We start from the raw sequence: 20,294 nt of genomic DNA, 5'->3' as shown, positions 1-20,294 counted from the left end.
TGCCTTAGCAGCCATAGTGTTAAGATTCTTCACAGGGTGTACATCACGGGCCCCCGTCTGGTTCGGGTGGGCTTTTCCGAGGAGGGTTTGTGTAAGCGGGGATGTGGACAGGTGGGGACATTTCTTCATATTATTTGGGAATGTCATGAAGTTGTGGTTTATTGGAACGGGGTGTATGATGTAATGAAAGAGGTTACGGGTATTGCTCTGTTACCGGAGGCCAGGTGCTGCTTGTTAAATGTCTGGGAGCCTACGGATTACAACGTAGCCCAGACCCAGTGGGCGACCCTGGGGGCCATGATTGCTAAGCGTGATATTGCACAATTGTGGTGGTCCCAAAGGCCGCCTACAATTGAAGTATGGAAGGAAAACATGGACTGGTGCATGTTTAGGGAAAAAACGGTGTATCTGGCCCGGGGCCGCCCCCAGAAATGGCATTGAGTATGGGGGCCATGGAACAGGTATCGTGGAGACCTATGTACACCACCTGCAGTGGATAACATCGATATCCCACTCTCCCCCTGACCCCACATTGTTTGCATTATTGTCTGCTTACTGCTTCACCCCTGTACTCCTCCCTTCCTAATAGTGATTACTGATGATTTGATTTACTGTTTATCCGGCCTCATTTGAACAAAGCGCTCTGTATATTGTTTTCTTGCCTTGCTTGTTATACTTAATAAAAATAAATATTAAAAAAATATATATATCGACTCCCTATACCTAAACAGGTAAGTACAATAATATTGAATCAAAAATATCGAAGGGAAAAATATAGATGTAAAAAATATTGACTTAAAAATATATATAACTTAAACAAAATATATTAAGTGATATTAATATTTTTAACAAAATAAATTACATTTAATATATATTTTAACTAAATATAACAAATAAACGAAATAAAAAAATATAGACACCAAAATGTGTACATATACATATATTTACTTAAATACATTTGATTAACTATTATCTTTATTTAATGGATAAACTTTTTAAATTATAAAAATATAAAATATATACATATATCAATAATTTAAAATAAAATAAAACATCCTATAATTAATTAGCACATTAAACTATTTAAAAAAAACATACATTTCACAACTCCATAATTACAATAGCAGTGAAAATGTTGGGTAGGTTAAAAATTACTATTCCCACTCCAATGTGTGCAACAGCAGGGAAAGTGTTGGATAGCGGAGGGGTAGAAATTATTCCCAGTCCAATGAGTGCAAAAGCAGGGAAAGTGTTGGATAGCGGTGGGGTACAAATTACTATTCCCACTTCAGTGAGTGTAAGAGTAGGGAAAGTGTTGGATAGCAGAGGGGTAACATTACTATTCACACTCTAGTGAGTGCAAAAGCAGGGAAAGTGTTGGATAGTGGAGTGGTAAAAATTACTATTCCCACTCCAGTGAGTGCAACAGCAGGGAAAGTGTTGGATAGCGGAGGTGTAAAAATTACTATTCCCACTCCAGTGAGTGCAAAAGTAGGGAAAGTGTTGGATAGCGCAGGGGTTAAAATTACTATTCCCACTCCAGTGAGTGCAACAGCAGGTAAAAATGTCTTTTCCCACTCCAGTGAGTGCAACAGAAGGGAAAGAAGTGGATAGCGGAGGGGTAAAAATGACTATTCCCACTCCAGTGAGTGCAACAGCAGGGAAAGTGTTGGATAGCGGAGGGGTAAAAATTACTATTCCCACTCTAGTGAGTGCAACAATAGGGAAAGTGCTGGATACCACACCAATAAAAAAATCAACATTTTTATTACATTGAATCTCCATTTTTAACATGAATAATATTGAAATTAAAATATATTATTATTAAAAAAGATAATAAACATTCATTAATTGCACATTGTTTAACACTATAATATCCACAACACACACCTACAATTAATTACACAATTACAGTTAATAATTACTAATGAATTAATACAAATTAATTAACAAATGATAATTCATCAATAAAAAATAAATTACTTCCAACCATTTACACCAATAAACACCACAACACACACCTAAAATTAAACAATTACCATAATTAAATAATAATTAATTTAAATTAATTAACAACTAATTATCTAACAATTATTAATAAATTAATGTACACATTTAACTCAACATCACAATTATACAATTATGAATAAATAAAATTATTGAAAAAATGTAATATAATTAAATTACTTCCCACCCTATTGCCCTATAAACCCATGACGCTACAGAACTAAAGACACTAAATTCAATTAAAAAAAACGTATGAACTACAATAAATAATAAATAAAATCTATAAAATTAAATTACTTCCCACCCTATTCCCCTATAAACCCACAACCCGCTATGGAACTAAAAACGCGAAATTGTATTTAAAATAAAATAAATATTAACTACTAAAATATTAGCACATATACTAAAATTACAAACAATTCTCATACAAAATACTAAAATACATAACATTAATAATAAATCCATATTTTTAATAACTATATTTTTGTCAATGAACTTCAACACTTCGATATTTTTGGAATCGATATTACTTACCTAACAGTCGATATTTTGACCACGATATTTTTTCCATCGATATTTCTATCCCACGATATTTTTACCTCGATATTTCTGTACATCAATATTTATACATTGATATTCTAGCTCTGTTCCATAAATTTCACTGAAAAAAACGAAGGTTACTGGGAAGTTATAGCTAGGTTCACATTTTACCCACACAAAACTATAGAAATCCAGCAGTTAGTTAAACTTATAGTTATACTTTTGTTAAGAAACTTAGTCCATGTCCTAAAGTTTCTTAATGGCACAAGTTATAGTTTCTACAGATAAGTATAGCTATAAATATAACTGTAACCGCAACATTTTTATGGTTTTGTGTGGGTTACATTTGAATTGTCCCTGTTACATTTGTTTTTTTCAGTAAATTTCTATGGTTCTTTTAACTAACAGTAATATTTAATTACTGTACGTTAATACAACCACTGCTGTGCACAGCCTTTGGCCGTGCACGGTGAGGGTTGGCAGCAGGCCTGGCCTGCAGCCAGACACTGCTTCCAAACTGCGACACCCTTTGGCAATGCAGTGATGGGTTAGTGTGAGAGTGGATGTATTTTTTATCATTGGGTTTCGGATCCATGGATCCACTGCGAATTTACACTGGGGGTTGCGCTAAGTACCGCAGTGGAATCCCGGGTAGCCTCTGGGACCCCTCCATGAGTCCTAAGGGGTCAGGATGCCTCTAAACTGACCCCTTAAGAAAATGGTGGCCACAACTTTCCTTTCAGGTTGGAGTGGATCCGCAAAGGTTCTGCATCCCTAGATATACACATTTGTATTTCTTTATTAACTCCAAAACTACTGAACAGATTTGCACCTAATAACAAAAAGAGATCTTTCTGGACCAAGATCTAGCCTTCTGCCATATTTGGTGTATCCGTTCAGCGGTTCGGGCTGTAGTTATGTAAAAAAATGCAAAATCCCCATAGACATTGCATCATTGCAAAGGAAAAAAACAGGTCTTGGGACCCCCCCCCCCCTTTTTGTCTCTGTCCCCGCTTGACAAATCACCTCAAAACTTTCCAGACAGAAACTGAACTAACTGGCGTACTAGTTTTGAAAATTTCACCAAGATTCAAAATTATTAGCAAAACAAAAAACCCTTTGCCTATGGGAAAAGTTTGTCCCATCTATAACTACAACTGGCTAACGCTGGATGAATGGATGGATATCCTACTAGTAGGTAGTTATAGTTATGATGTAGTTTCAATGTGAAGAGGGTTTTTCATTTGTCAATAACTTTAGCATTGTTTGACGAATCCTTGCAAAATTGTCAAAACTAATGGGTCAGTAACGTCAGCTGCTGCCATGAAAATTTCAGGGCGATCCGTTAAGCGGGAAACACATTTTCTCCATGTTCATTTCCGAAGGAAACTTTAGACACAGCTAGAATTTGAACTGTTGAACGGAATTACACCAAATTTGGCATAAAGGTAGCTGTTGGTCCAGAGAGTGGCTTTTTGTTAAATGGTGTAAATCCATTCACTAGTTGCTGAGAAATGTGAAGTTTTCTCAGATGTACAACTGAGGCCGTGGTGGATCCGCAACCCCTCCTTGTCTCGCGCTAACGTTCTGATTGGCTGCCACACTTCAAACCAGGAGGTGTTAGCAGCCATCTTGTGACTCGGTTGAACTTAGTCACAGGAATGTATTTATTTTTTTTAAAGAAAAGGAGGCAGGGTAGAAACACACAGACCATCTAGGCCTGGGGGGCTCCAAAAAAGCATTTTGTGGGATTGATAAGAGGTGGACAAAGGACACGCCCACTTTCTCCACCAGTCAGCGCACTGCTGATGGGGGATGAGGTCCCCTTGCCTCCTGAGGGCCTCAGGACTAAAGTGGAATTCTTCCCCCAAAAACCAATGCTCCAGGAGGCACGTTTGCAGAGGTTTTTTTTAAGTACTATTTTTCTTTTTGGTTAATCACTCCATGGGAGTGCATGTGTTTTCCAGCTGTCTCACTTATATACTTCTCTTCCCTGAACTTCCTTTTGCTCTCCATCGCCATTCATGTTACACATGCCCTCATTCACTCTCCCCTGTTGCTTTCTCACCTGTATGCTTCTCCCCCGCCTGCTCACCTTGCTCTCTTACCTGTTGCTTTTTGTCCCCACTCTCTGTGTTGCTCCTGCACCTTTTCACTACTTCTCTGTCCCTCATTGTTTCTTCTCCTTTCTCTCTGTGTTGCTTCCAATACCTACACCCTCTTCTCTCACCCAGTACTTTTCCTCCTCACCTCTTGCCCTCTGTGTTGCCTGCCCTCACCTGCACCCTCCTTGTCTCACCTGTTACTTCTCCTCCCTTTCCTGACCTTCCATTTTGCTTCTGCTCCCATACTGCGTGACTTCCCCCAGCCTGGTCCTCCATGTTGCTTCCCCCCACTCCGGCACGCTGCATTGCTCCATGCCCCCACCAACTTTTAAAACCCACTCTTGCCCTACTTTTTAATTTTTTTTATTATTTACCTATCCAAATCTATAATTTAAAAACGATCTTTATTTTGTAGGCGTGTGCATACAGGCTGCGCGCACCTACCATGCGACGTGACTGCCCTGTAAAAGTGCCCTCTTCTAACTTTGCATTTTTTTTTGTCATGCTGCATAACATCAGGGATACTATACAGCAAGTCAAAAAGCATTGGCAAAGGTAATAGGTCCCAAAGGCAAACCCTATTCAATTTGCCAACGCTTGTTTCTATTTCACCCAGCACACACTCGAATTTTAACATACTTTTCTTTTTATATATTTCTAGCTCACTTTGGTCATTTAACGCATAAAAAAATATTGCAACCAGTGTTCCTTTATAATCATACTTATAATGCTTATAATGCCAAATAATCTTGTCACTAACCTTTTCCATTATCAAGCAGCGATTTAATTTTTGGGAACAAATAATAATAGCAAGCCTAAGTGGTTATTATTATGTATGGCCTATACATCTCAAGCATATAGACATTGGTTCATCTCCTGCTTTCGTTTTTGAAAATGTGTAGCAAGTCATGTCAACCTACTGTTCAAGCATATTCTGACAGTATGCCACAGTTGTGCCTTGTATGACAGAAAGGTTCAGGATATAAGAACAGTCTTGAATTTGTATCCATACCAGAGACATTCTTCTCCATTTTGAGACTCTGGGCCCATATTATGAGTTTGACGGGCGGGAGTGGGACTGCCCCGCTCCCGCACCGCCAAACCTGTGTAGGAACCGCTCGCCAGATGAGGAGTTTTCTCCTGGTCTGGCAGGCAATTCTTTGCGTTCCCGGGGTGGTGCCTATGAAAAAGGCACCACCCTGGGAACTTCAAACACAGTACCTGCACGGCATGGACTGTTGTGCCCCCGTGTGCATCCACATAGTTTGAGGCACTAGGAGACCCTGTAGGCCCCCCTTTATTTCCTCACAGCCACACTTTTCATGACGGTCTCAAGTGTGGCAGTGAGGAAACTCATAATATGATTGGCGGTCCGCCAAGCATATTGCGGACTCAAGACCTCCATACGACCGCCAGGAATCTCTGAACCATGGCGGTTGCGGTGGTCCCAGGGAGGCCCAACTGTCCTTGTCTAATAGGGCGATCGAGAGACTGCGAGTCACCACTCTTAGTAAGCCCGCCTGTCTCTTTCTTACTTTGGTGCTGTGTTAAGTAATGTTCTGCAATGATGCAAATTTATATCAGATGCTTTTTTTTATTTATCCCTTGTATAATAAATAGAGCATACTGGTGTGGCCCCAGACCTTGTATTGGACGTCTCCACATGTTTTGAAGATTGTAAAAATTAAGTAAATTATTTTTTTTCACTATTTCTGCTGCTTCCAGATTAAGGTTTAGACAAATACATTTTCAGCACTTTTCAAATGAGAAATTAGGACTTAGTTTATGGCAAATTAGTTTACTTGGTTTCGCATTCTGAAATCAGGCAACATTCAGCTGTGTCAGATTACATTTGAGGCACTTATATTTTATTCCATTCCTTATTCGACAAGCACCAAAGGTGCGGGCGATGGATTGTCTTCGTTTTTATTCCATTGAACATTTTTGAGTTTTGTTTTGGAGTTGATGGATAGGATTTTTAATGCTTGCTGATAGAAGGCTATATTGACAGGTGGTAACTTCTAAGAATCTATTAACTACCGGAGTTATTGTTTAGAAATCGTAAAGGGTGCAAAGGTTTAAAGTTTTTCCCTCGGGAATATTCTGTAATTTTAGTGCATGCTACAAAGTTCCCGTAATTTGCTAAGTTTTCTGCATATCTGGTTTCACCTTAACATCTGAACTTGTGTGCCCCTTTGTAAGCTGTTGTCAGAAACAAACCGCCAACATTCTTTCAGTTTCAAAGTTGTGAGGGAAATATATTAAATGAACACGCAAGAAAATGGCACATCTATTCTCACCACCAACTGGCAATCAGGAGGAAGGTTGCCAGTTTGCAGGGATCAGCTATGCCAGCGTGTTAAGTTAAGAAAAGTTGGTACCTATGCCAACTGCATGGAAAATGAATGTATTCTACCTGAAACGAGCAAACCTTTTCTCTGAAGTCATTGCAGTGCTTTGAATAGTTTTAATATAAAAAGTGCTAAAGGCGCTATTGCAACGTTTGCACCTTTTGCATCATCTCATTCTTGGTATTGTTTTATATCTTTGTGTGCAGCACACGTGATCAGTTATTTTTAAACCTATTACGTATTTTAAACCGTGGCATAAAAATAGACTGCCTTGTGTACTTTTGTTCTAGGAGCACATGATTCTATGCAGATTTGCAGATCAGACAGCTGCCCAGCTCACCCCTGAACGCAGGCTCATAGGTATGTACGCCGTAAAGCAGCTGCTGGACAGATTATGCACACTGACAAATATCTGGGTTATGCTTGCTTACTATATATGGGAAGAAAAAGGACTTTCACTAACAAGGGTCTTAAAATGCAGTACAAACTGTTTTATTTTGGCCTGTATAATTTTTTGGAATGGTTTCGTACATATATAAATTATTGGATTTTTTTTTAAAGACATGATTGTTTCATAGCTTTTTTTTATAAAATAGTCTAATTCGTGGCATACGTGTTCCTTGAAATTCTATTTATATTCAAATTTAAATGTGCAAAGTTCAGTCACAAGTGATGGAACTTTTATTTTTTTTAAACCTACACACATCTCTTTGATACAAAATGCATTTTCTGATTATGGTTTCGCTTCGCACAACAAGACCGGATATCCGATGTTTCATCTACACTGTGTTTTTTTTCAAAGCAATTGATTTCTTTGACATCAGTTACGCATGATTTATCACAAAGTGATTCATTTCAGGTTTGTATCCTTATTATTCATTGTGCATAATCTGTGGGGCCTTTTGGCGAATTGAAAGGCTAATTTAGAAATTTCATTTGTTTTTACCTTTTACTTTCTGGGGGTGTGCTCAGCCTGTAGGACTAGCCCCACAGGACCAGATATTAGACTTCTTGAGTCCATTGAGATCAATTGTGGGGGTTTAATTTTGGAGTGATTAATTTGCAGGTCTGTATGTTTGTTAGTTATTGTGCATTAATCTCTGTGCATTTTGTTTGAAATTCAGAGGTTAATTTTGGAATTCCCTTTTTAGATCGTGCCGAGAGCGCATGCGCTGTCTCGAAGAGACGTGTTGTGTTCTTTCTGTGGGTTTACAGGCCTTTCATCTCCTACCATTGGTAAACTTCAGCGTCACTCTCATTTTCTTTGATGGCATTTGTCATAGCATCATGCCCTCTTCTTGTGTGTGGACCTTCCATAGCGCATGGACCAAATACATGTCTACTTACACCGCCCTCGGTTTGCAAAGCTTTTTTTTTTTTTTGCTTTCAAGCACTCCATCGGAGTACTTGTGTTTTTAGGCCGTCTCCGTTGTACATCTACACACATACCACTAAAATGCATGTGCTTGTACATAAACTAATGCATTTCTCAAAAAGTTGTAAAAACACGAACAGCACTTGTTTATTTTCTGTTTGCACGATCCAATGATATTGGAGCATTCGCTCGGTCGTCCGTCTTACCATAGCGCGAACAGAAGCCGATGGTATTGAGGCGCTTTAAGTGCTCACCAGTTACATTACACAGTGACACATTCATTTTTGTCGCTGATCTTGCTTCAATTAAGGATTTTATTCCCATCAGTGCTGGCCCATCTCTCCAGCCCCTCCTGCTTTACCTGTGCCCCCACTACCCCTGTCGTCACTGCTGCTTTTTTTTTTTTTTTGCACGATACGATGGTATCGGTGCCCTCGTTCCGTCCTCTATCTTGCCATGGTGCTAACACTAGCCGATTGTATTTGAGTGCTTTTAGTGCTCATCAGTTATATTACACAATGACTCATTCATTGTTGTATCAAACATCAAAAGGAGGCGGCCAACACAGTATCACACAAAACAGTCTCCTTAAAAAATTATTAAAACACTTTGGGAGCCTCAACAGCTACTTTGAGTGAGTGGCATGTTATCCCCTTTGGCATACTAGCAACGGATAGCATCATCTTTTCATTCGGCGTAAAAAACATCACCATTTGTGTGAGCATGGCACCATATGCAGTGAAAGCACAACACTATGAACACAGAGAAAAGAATGACATTGTGTTTTTCCTAATTTAGAGGACAGAGAATATAAAACACAGTAATATAGTCATTTTTTGAATGAAGAACTTGGACGTAGAATCACCTTTTCTAAAGATTGTCTAAGAAGCACGTGTGATACATGGTGCATAAGCTTATACATTTCAAAAGACACAGTTACTTGGAATATTATCCAGGGCACGCTGTTGTTGTTACTACCAGTGCGAAATGGTTAAAAAGGAAAACGTTCTACTATCTCCAAAGGTACCCAGGTCTATGCTCACACTATCAATTAAACTTGCAAACAGATGTATTGCCGATTTCATATAAACAAGAATGTGGAAATAATATTAGGCGTTCTTTGCCCTTATTATGTTAGCGGCAGCACCCCATAGGTTGCGGGATGGGGAGGTGGACAGGCTGTACTTCTTGTAAATGGGATCAAGAATTATTAGTAAAACATGGGGGAGAGAACACACTCATGTAACAGAACCCGTAGTGCAATTCAATACTTTGTTGATTTGTATGACTTACTTGAAGTGCAGACTCTCCGTACATGTTCAGTCCCTCCCGTCCTGAATATTAACGGGTGGGAAAGAGGTTGCTTTTTTTAATCGTGCCGTGTGGGGAAAGCAAGTTCCACATGTGTTGATCCTTGATCGCGTGTACGTCACTAACAATGGATAATAAAGACAGACTCCTGATGAGTCAAGGTGGTTTCTTCCTTTAACAACCACATGGGGCTTTCCCCCAATTTTTGGGTCACTTTCCCTGTGGGTTCTGTTCAGTCTGCCATGTGACTACTGTCGTAAAAATAATTGATTTAAAACCAGACCTCAAAGTAGAGGCTAAGGAAAAACACAAATTGCAACATCTCCCATGTCATATATATGATCACTGCCCATGTAATTTACATTACTTCGGCATATTATGTAGAAAGGTGAAAACTCGCATTTACAAGCATAGGAGTAACATCAGATGTGGAAAATCAATAACAAAGAAGAGAAACCATTTTCCCACGACTTGGCATTATGCTAATGATGTAAAATGGGTGGTATTTGAAACCCTGGACCATATTGATACTAATGAAAAAAGAAACCTGTTACAGAAGAAACAACAGTGAATTTACTGTATGAAGACATTCCAGAATGGACTCAATGAGAATATTCCTTGGACACAAGTCATTTGATAAAGTCTATATACCCCGACAAAGGGATAGGCTATGTCCCCAGACTAAATAGAGATATCGTACACCCATCTATTTTAACAGATTGATTCATTATAAGCCCTCCACATATAGCGTGAGAGTAAAAGCCTCACCACTCACCACCGAGACTTAGATAAAAAAATGATGAGAAAAGTTTTCTCGACCCCATGATGTCATTAGTCCCTAATGACATCATGATAAAGGGACTACAGCAGGAGTCCTTTCTATAACAGAGAGAACTAGGCGCCATCTTACATATTTCATAATTTAGAACTACAACACAAGCGTAGACTGAGACTAAAGGACACATTTGGCTAGTGAATAAAAACCATTTTATCTAGACAGACTGGACTAAAATTTAAACCAAGGGAATATTATCCGCGGTCCTTCTAAAACCCTTAATAGCATGATGACAAAGTAACAACATTATAAGTCCTTAGTTTAACTGCAGGAGAAAAGCCTATAAATTTACACTTGTAGAATTTAAACCCACTGCTTAAGTGCAGGCTCCTTCACACGCTCATACTTGGTAACCACATTCACTCACACTTTTATATACGTTTTTACATCCTCAGCTCTACATTTTTGAAAATCTTGTTTCTTTGTAATCAGTGAAACTGTAATTAAAATCAGAATACTAGCAAGATACGTTAAGAAATATTTTTCATTAAATAGAATACCGCTGTGTATCATCAATAGAAAGGTAGAACTCCCCTTGACTCACTCAGGAGTCTGTCTTTAGTGTCCATTGTTAGTGGCAGACACGTGAACAGTGGAGAAAGTAGCCTTTAAATTAACATTTGTTGGATTTAGAACCACTGCTTAAGTGCAGGCTCCTTCACATGCTCATATTTACTTGGTAATCACATTTACCCACACTTTATATACTTTTTTACGTCCTCAGCTGTACATCTTTGAAAATCTCGTTTTTTTGTGATTAGAGAAACTGAAATAAAAATCAGAATATGAGCGAAACATGTTGGTAAGAAATAATTTTAATTAAATAGAAAACTGCTAGGTATCATCAACAGAAAGGTAGAAACCACCTTGACTCACTCCGGAGTCTGTCTTTAGTGTCCATTGTTAGTGCTGCACACACACTCAACATCTGTTGAGCTTACTCTCCCCACATGATAAGATACAAAGAGAAACCGCTCTCCCGCCCGTTAATATTCAGGACGAAAGGTTCTGAACCCGTACGAAGATTCTGCACTAAAAGTAAGTCATGCAAATCAGTGTGGTATTGCATTGCACTACGCATTCCCACCTTAAGCGGTTACACAACTGCGTTCTCCAGCCCCCGTTTTACTTATCTACAACTCTTGATCTGAAAAAAAGAGGTTGCTGGTCTATGCACAAAAGAAATAGCCTGTCCGCCCCTCCCCCGCAATCTATTGGGTCCTTCTACTAACATAATAAGGTACAAGAACGACTAATAATTTTCCTACATTATTGTTTGAACGACATCGACAACACAACATTTGTTTGCAAGTTTAATAGATAGTGTGAGCATAGGCCTGAGTACCTTTAGAGATTATAGGAAGTTTTCCTTTTAAAGCATTTTGCACTGGTCGTAACAACAATAAGAACCATGCCTGGATAACATTTCAAGTAACTGGGCCTTTTGAAATGTATAGGCTTAAGCACCATGAATAACACGAACCTCTCTGACAACTTTTATAAAAGGTGATTTTATGTTGGAGTTCTCCCTTCAAAAATGGACTATTTAACTGCGGTTTATATTTTATGTCCTCTAAATTAGGAAACACAATATCATTATTTTCTCAGTGTTCATTAATTAAACAATATCTCTTTCTATTGCTCTTTCGGTGTATATGTTGCCATGCACATACAAATGGTGAAGTTGTTTACCTCGATTGAATAGTTCATTCAACGGGCATTACAAGAATGTATGTAATGTTGATAATGAGAACAGTATAAATGGGAATATGTGTATGTTTTACTGTTCCCTTCTTTCTTTAGAGGACAGTGTTTTCTCCTACATCTTTACCAAGTGACTATACCTGTTACACCCCAGGGCAGGGGAAAGTGTTCTTACTGGCACAGAACAGGGATCCAATCAATTTGACAGTCCTGACGAAAGCCATCGACCTGTATGGGCGCAAGTAGGCTGAAACATGTTGACCTACTTTTTTTGTAAATTTGAGGTACACCTAACCTTTCCCTAGACTCATCTTTTTCTTCTTGTAACCTTACCTCTGCCCCTGTTTTAATAAATTAATTTGGTTTTGGGTCAGGAGGTAATTTTAGATCACTACCTGTGTGTAACAGATCCCATACCAACGCTATATTTTGAGACATCCCCCCCTGGTAGAGGAAGACAATTTTACCCCCATTATTTTTTCGACTTTGCCAGAGGAGGGCCTTGCACACAAGGTTGCTGAATGCTGGATGTTTTTTTGTTCAATGAGGAATGACAGAGTGGAATTTGACTGTTATGTGTCACATGACAGTAGATTTATATACTGTAAGGACTAGGTTAGGAGTGGATGAAGTCTCCTACATCTTAATATGTAAAACCATAGCTCCTTAACGGAGTGTAGTTCCTTTTTACATCACTTTATATAACTTGTGGTGGATTGGTTAAATGCACACTTTGCTCTGTCTGGTTTGTGGGCAGTGTTTCCTAGTTCACCCAGACCTTGGTGTTCTTGTAGCTTCCGGTTGCTCAGTGTTTGTTATTCCCTTGCGTCCTTCACCCTGGTCTTCTCAGCTTCCTCTACTCTCGTGTAGCAGCAGCCGTCTCAGCTAAGAGCAGTGGGGCGGTAGGGCCGGGTGGTGAGGGGGGGGGGTGGGGTTTGACAGATGATGACAAGGGAAAATTAATTATTTATTTAATTTTCTCTCGTGGCCGTCTGTCCAATCCCCCCAACCTGGCCCCACCACCCCACCGTTCTTACCTGCACGGGCCACTGCTGTTCTTGTGTCCCTCAAACCTTGTTATCCCCATACCCCCCTCATCTCCTCTGCTTCTCTCTTTCTTCTATTCTTGCCTCGTCCCCCAACATTGAGCCTGGCATTGACCATACGTCACAAACCATAGCCTCCAGCGAGTGTGGTGGTTTACTTGCCTCGTGCTCGCAAGGCATTAAGCTCCCCTTGGTGCTTCCTCTTATAACTTATGGATGAAATCACAGATGGCCTAGTGGTACCTACACAGTTCTACCGAAATCCATTGGCAGTACCTAGCTCCCTGCCCACTTTAAAAAATGTATGTGCGTCAGAGACCCCTAGGTCCACAGTAGCCTAGGATGTAAAAACAAAAGCCTACTGCAGGTCAATCTGTGTCTTCTTGACCCTGCAGGTCAAACAATTGACTCCTTGCCTCCTGTGGCATTAGTGACTGAAAAGAAATGACCACAACAGTTACAAATTAAAAAATATCAGTAATATAGCTTTGGGCCCACCCCCCGTTCTGAACTTTATGCAGCGAAAAACATCTTCACCTCTGGATGCAATCTCTGTTCCTGTTCAGGTTTCACTAGCACTTTTTATTGCTTCAATCCTGTCTCCCTCTGAACTTTCTTCTCATGGTTGTTGCATCTTATATCTGAAAGAAACACGTAGTGATAGATTCCTTACCTTAGAATTACCCCCAGGCGTCAGACTGGATCCGGAAAGTTTTCGTCAGCAGTACACCTTGCGCGTCGGTAGCCGTCGTCGTGCGGCTCCGCATGCGTTGTTGGCGTCGTTGTCGCCGAGATGACGTCCCTAAAGCTACGTAAACTCGCCCATGAGCGCTGACGTCAGTTCTTTCTTTTTCCGCGCCAGCAAGCGCAGATCCGGGACGAGCAAGTACCCCCAGTCACTTTTTGACTGAGTTTTTCGAGGCTTTATGTCTCAATTATTTTCCTCCTGGTGTCGTAGGGATGCTCGGCTTTAAGAACTGTGGAGACTGTCACCGCGTATCTCTCTACTGCCTGGGGCACGACCACAACTCTAAGTTGTGCCCCGACTGCCGGGCCATGGCGCCGAAGACTTTGCGTGAGCAGTGAAGTATCATAAAAATAACATAAAGGGCTATACCTACCAATAGCCCCAATCCCATACCCAAATAATCAGTCAGTTGGCAGTGAAGAACGTTCAATCATTTATTAAGCAAAAATACTCTATAGAGGAACCTCTCCAACCCTCACCCATCAGGTGCGCGGAGAAGACTGTTGGCTTGCATTCAAACATGAGGTTATATACTTTTCAGTTCAGCACATATAATCACTGTAAAAGGAAAAACACCAGTTGGCCCTCGAGCTACAGGAAAGGACCATATATGGCACACATGATTAGTTCAAAGCTTAGCTATTTATTACTGGGGAGGTCAGGAGGGGTGACTCCCTTTTGTCTTGGTGCCTGTGAGTGTAGGCATGGCGCCTCCAAGAATGCGCTTATCGCATCCAAAGCCAGATGCGACCTTGAGTCTCAGGACAGTCGAGTAAACAGCCAACCTTCAGCTGCTCCCAGTAATTCAGATGAACTGGGGCTTGACAACTGCTGGAGACTAACACGTGATCACAGCTCGTGTTCGAGCATAGGTTCAGAAAATGGCGTCTGTATGGTTCTCGGCCTACTCTGTAAGCAGGGTTAACTCAAAGAGTGAATAAAGGCTGTCCTCCCTGCAAAAGCGATATAGATGGATACATATATATATATATATATATATATATATATATATATATATATATATATCAAGCAAAGAGGGTACGTATAGATGCATCATGCTAATATAATATAGTCCGATACTCCTGTATGGGAAATCTATTTTTTTATCCCTCAGAACGGCCCTGATGTAGCTAACTAAAACTGCTCAATCTTCAAACATTCCTTCATCAATCTGCATTAAATCTTTGAGCTCCTGCTGAACCAACTGAGCCTTTACTGCTGCTGGGGATGGACCAGTCAAAGAGGAGGTGAGTTTAGTTGCGCAATAAGAGCAACATGCAGGTCCGCATTGTACACAAAGGCAGCACGTAAATATGATACCGGCTATACATGCCAGCGCTATCAGAATTTTCCATCTCCAAGAAGACAACAGACCCCAGAACCAACCAGAGAGGGACCATGTACCTGTCTCTACATGTATTTCGGAAGCCAAACGATGTAGCTTCTGGATAGCCAAATGAACGGAGGGGGCGGATTAAGGGATATAAACACAACAAGAGCTGCCGATCACACGGCATGCTCCCCCTCGATCTGCCAAGATAACGTCTAAAACCATACGATTCTGAAGCGAAACGAGCCTCGTCGCTTGCAGCTCTACGGTTACATTAGTCAATATTCCTGCAGTAGTGTTAATTACCCCTTCAACTACTCTGGACAAACAACGTACTTCCTTGCAGGTGATTATAGGCCCCCAGCTGGGAAACACTCCTTTTACAATATCGGTAAAATGCTGTTCGGGAGTATCTGTCTGATCTATGCCAGTAGTATCTATCATTCTTTTATTTCTCTTAACAGGCATACTTCGTTTATCTAAGCGGTGATCCTTGTGATAATTAGAATGGGCAATATAGACAGATGGGTACAGGAAGGACAGGTAGCAACGTCCAGCCCAATCTTGTGGAAGCCAAGTATAGGCATTCTCTCCACAAACAAAATATACATTAGGAATGGTTAACAAAGGGGGGGCTGCTAAAAGTACGCAACCGATAAGTGTAATTACATTGGCTTTCTCCTACTGATATGTACCCTACTCCCTGAACACAGAACGCAGAGGTACTATTTAGTATAGGCACTGGAATAGCCTTATCTTCAGTAACATTTAGGTCTTGAAAATGTCGAAAATACTGAGTGAAATGAAACTCTGCAAAATCCAAAGTCTTGTTTTTCAACCAAGTGGTATTTTCATGCGTTGTATACATATTCATACATGCATTCGGGTCTAAGGTTCCCTCTCCATTATTCCCCTCGGGGTCGAATCCTTGATGAACCTCGATATATGCTAAAATCATTTCATAATCCTTTTCTGAAAACCTTTGAGTGTCCACAGTATAATGCATATACATCATTGAAAGTAATTTAAACCAAGCCTCACAACTCCCCAGATGAGACAAGGGTAGGGATATGAATAAGTTGTGCTTGTGCATAACCGATGGTAAAAGACCACAAACCCAACAATTTGTAGCATTGGTGGTGCTGTGTGTTTGATGAAGCATTTCAATAAATACATTTTTCACATAAGTCTGACGATGCCTTTCCTTATCGGGGGCTAAAGTATGAAACACATGTTCCGGAGGTAGGGCAATTGTTCCTAAAACAGTATGCATAGGGTGGCGAAATTCTAAATAGATGAATACTCCCATCAATGTGATTAATAATATTGCTATAATAGCTATAAAAGCAATTTTAACTCATTGGGTCCAACTAGAAAAAACAGGCATATATGCAGGGAAATAACGTGGTACATAAGGACGTTCCTTTTCAGGAACGAAACGAGCAAAGGGATACATGCTAACTAAAAGTCCAAAAAATAAACTCTGGCGATGCAGTCCAACCTGCCAGAGGGTGCTTCTTTCCTGTGTCCATCTAGAGCCTCACAGGCAGGCTCCTATCGTTCATCACAAATAATACCAAAGCAAGCCTCTCACGTTAGAGTTATGTTCTCACACAACCCTTGAAGAAAACACAACCTGGGCCTCTTTAAACAAGAAATCCAGTCTTTCTTTCTGAACAGAGCAAGCAAATGTTCAAGGCTCCCAGCGTGTTCAGTCCAGTGTCTCGCTCAGTACCCCAGAAGCGCATCTTACAGACATTCGTGGCGCAAGTCTGTACCCTGTCACTCAAGTCTCTCCCTACCTCCTACCATGTTCACCTGGGGTTCTGCGTTGTTTTCTGGGCCGCAGGTTGTATCGAGCATGGCCAAGCACTTCTTCATCCGAGAACAAAACAGAGGATGATGAATCCGGTGAAAGGGTACTGCGAGCCTCTCGTTCGACTGTAGGGGCAACAGAATCTGAGGCAATCACTTGTGCTGAGGACAGAGCCCCTTCTGAGCCCGAGACACCTTCTCCTTGCACTTCTCCAATTACCTGGGCGTCAGAAAAAGGGACAAAACCAGGAACTCGCTCACTTTCCTGGGTCAGAACCCCTTCCTGGATCTGCTGATCATAGGGAAGTGGGAGGGGTAGTTTTTTCAGATGTGACACGTGGATCCAGTGTCGTTTGCCGTTCACCTTTACCGCCGTCCACGTGGCCAACAAGATCTGAAACGGTTCAGACCAACGGGGATCCAAGCTGGATTTTCGCTGGTAATTACGGACCAGAACCCACTGTCTTGGCTCCAAGCGATGTCTGGGACCCTCTGGCATGGGCTGCAAAACTGCTGAGACCTGTTGATGAATGGAACAAAGATTTTTAGTCAAAGCATACAGATAGTCTGTCAACATAGGATACTCTATATCACGAAACGTCTGGGTCTCGGGACACCCAAGACATTAGCAAGGCGGCCAAAAATGACCTCATACGGAGATAAGCCAGAACAAGGATGTGGGGTAACCCGTATTGACATCAATGCCAGTGGCAGAGCATCTGGCCTCTTTAATCCGGTGCTTTCTTGAATTTTTGCCAACTTAAGCTTCAGTATTCCATTATACTTCTCGACCAACCCAGCGGACTGGGGGTGTCGAGCAGCATGGAATTTCTGTTTAATCTATAATCCATTACAAATGTGACTGATAAGATCTGCATTAAAGTGTTTTCCGTTATCACTCCAGATCAGCCGAGGCAATCCATAGTGTGGGAAGTATTCCTATACCAACGCCTTTGCCGTTGCCAAAGCAGTATTTTCCTTGGTCGGGTAGGCTTCCACCCACTTACAGAAAGCGCACACCACGACCCGGACATACTTCAAATTGTTTACGCGCTCCAGCTGGATATAATCCATTTGGAGCACCTCGAAAGGCAAAGATGGTGGTGCAAAGTTTCCACTCAGAACAGGCTCCCTGCCCCAGGATTATGTCATAAGCAAACCATGCAATATTGCACCAAATGAGCAGCGGTCTTTGGAATATTGGGATTGTACCATACAGGATCCAATAATGCACAAATACCTTTCGCCCCAATATGAGCTGAACCATGTGCCATTGTTACCACTACATTCACTAATGAATTGGGCAATAACCATCGCTGTTTTTCTGTCAAATCAATCCAACAATCTTCTGCATCTAACTTCCCCACTTTCCCTTTCCAATGAGCCAGCTCCATAGGGGTAGCTTCTTTCTGTATTTCTCGGACACTCTCCATGGTGTTATTAAACATCTCTGTTTCAGCCACCCACCTAGCAGAGCTAGTCAAAAACATTGAGGTCAATTTGGATTTTGCAGTTTCTTTAGCTACTTGATCAGCAAAGGCATTACCCTCACCCACTGCATCAACCACTGCCTTGTGTGCACTGCATTTAAATACAGCCACCATCTCTGGTAACGTCAATGCTGTCAGCAATCGCAAAATCAAGGGGCCATGCTGTATTTACTGACCATGGGAAGTGGGAAAACCTCTCTCGGCCCAAAGCCGGCCGAAACTATGAGCCACGCCGAAGGCGTACTGGCTATCGGTGTAAATATTTACTCTCAATCCTTCACTTAGCTCACAGTCCCGAAGCAATGCCACTAACTCAGCTGCTTATGCTGATTGATAGGGTACTCGAGAAGCTTCAACTACAGTGTGAAGAGTAGTTATCGCATATGCAGCAGTTGTTGTACCATCTGGTAATTTTAAACAAGAGCCATCGACATACAACTCCCCTTGAGGGTCAGATAGGGAATTGTCTGTCAGGTCTACCCGTCCCTTTATCTCTTCCCCCGTCTGAAATATACAATCATGAACATCATTGTTCTTTTCGTTCGAAGGGAGGGGTAGTAACGTGGCAGGGTTCAGAGTGGAGTTCAGCAACAATTGGTTCTGTTGGGTAAGACAAGTTATTTGTACAATGCTCATAAATGCAAGTAAACACAAATCAGCTCTCTGATACAAGGAATAGTGTTTAGTGAGATATCAATTACTCAAAACACGGAGGAACGCAGTTATCTGTTCAAAAAGTCTTTGTATTATACAAATTAATACATGTTAGCTTCTTTACAAAACTGAATTACTTCATTCGTAAATTTATACATAGCAAGACCGTGATAAACAATTTTGTGACTTTTTGTGAATAAGTGCTCAGTGAACAGAATATTATGTACAGTGCGGAAAATAAATCTATACAGATGTATATGCAGGTAGGATTGGGGTTTGGTCAGATGATGGTTTGATCTCAACCAAGGATTCTTTTGGTTACTGTGGGAATCCTGGTGATTCTGAACCTATGGATTCGTTGACGTTTCGACCCTTGTGTGCCCCTGTAGGTGGTCACGGTGGGTCTTTCTCAAGACAGGGGGGGGGGGGGGGAACGGTTTGAGGATCAAAGCAGGGAAGTCCTTGGATTGATCTTGGATGGCTCAATGGCCTCTCGCTTCTCTCGGGTTAGTATTGCAGTCGGGTTTCGCTAGCGTCTAAAAACCGCATCAGTGTGGAGTGGGACCAGGCTGGGGTTTAGAGTGGCACATCGTTTAATCGTAACGTGGGGAGCAAACAAAGTCAATTTGTAACCTGTAAGACGTGCGCTCGTAAGGTGCTGGGTTTTCGTTTTGTTCAATAATGTATCCACAGCGTGTGGTACCATCACTGTGAGATCAGTGTTCAGAACAAGCCCTTCAGACTGTCGAATAGCCGCCGCAGCAGTAGCCCTTAAACAGCTAGGGAGTGCAACACCGCCGAGAAATAGGCACAAGGTCTCTTCTTACCACCAAATCCTTGTGTTAAAACAGAAAGCGAGCAACCGTCCACCTCGTGTACATAAAGCACAAAAGGTTTATGGTAGTCAGGGGTACCGAGAACAGGTGCAGAGCAAAGCGCAGATTTCAAAGAGTCGAAAGCATTTTGGCAATCATCAGTCCACG

At 41.2% G+C, this 20,294-nt stretch overlaps 1 protein-coding gene across 1 annotated transcript in view; it reads left to right on the top strand.

Moving 5' to 3' along the window:
- Positions 1–20,294, top strand: part of GSTCD (glutathione S-transferase C-terminal domain containing) — a 991,325-nt gene that overhangs the window by 855,288 nt on the left and 115,743 nt on the right. The window contains exon 11 of the mRNA XM_086962035.1: positions 7,294–7,363. Within this exon, the coding sequence (XP_086818161.1) occupies positions 7,294–7,363 (70 nt within the window). The remainder of the gene's footprint in view (positions 1–7,293; positions 7,364–20,294) is intronic.

This window comes from Lissotriton vulgaris, chromosome 3_1 (genome assembly GCF_964263255.1).
Source record: "Lissotriton vulgaris chromosome 3_1, aLisVul1.2, whole genome shotgun sequence".
Classification (NCBI taxonomy): Eukaryota; Metazoa; Chordata; class Amphibia; order Caudata; family Salamandridae; genus Lissotriton; species Lissotriton vulgaris.
This window is presented reverse-complemented; position numbering and strand designations above follow the sequence as displayed.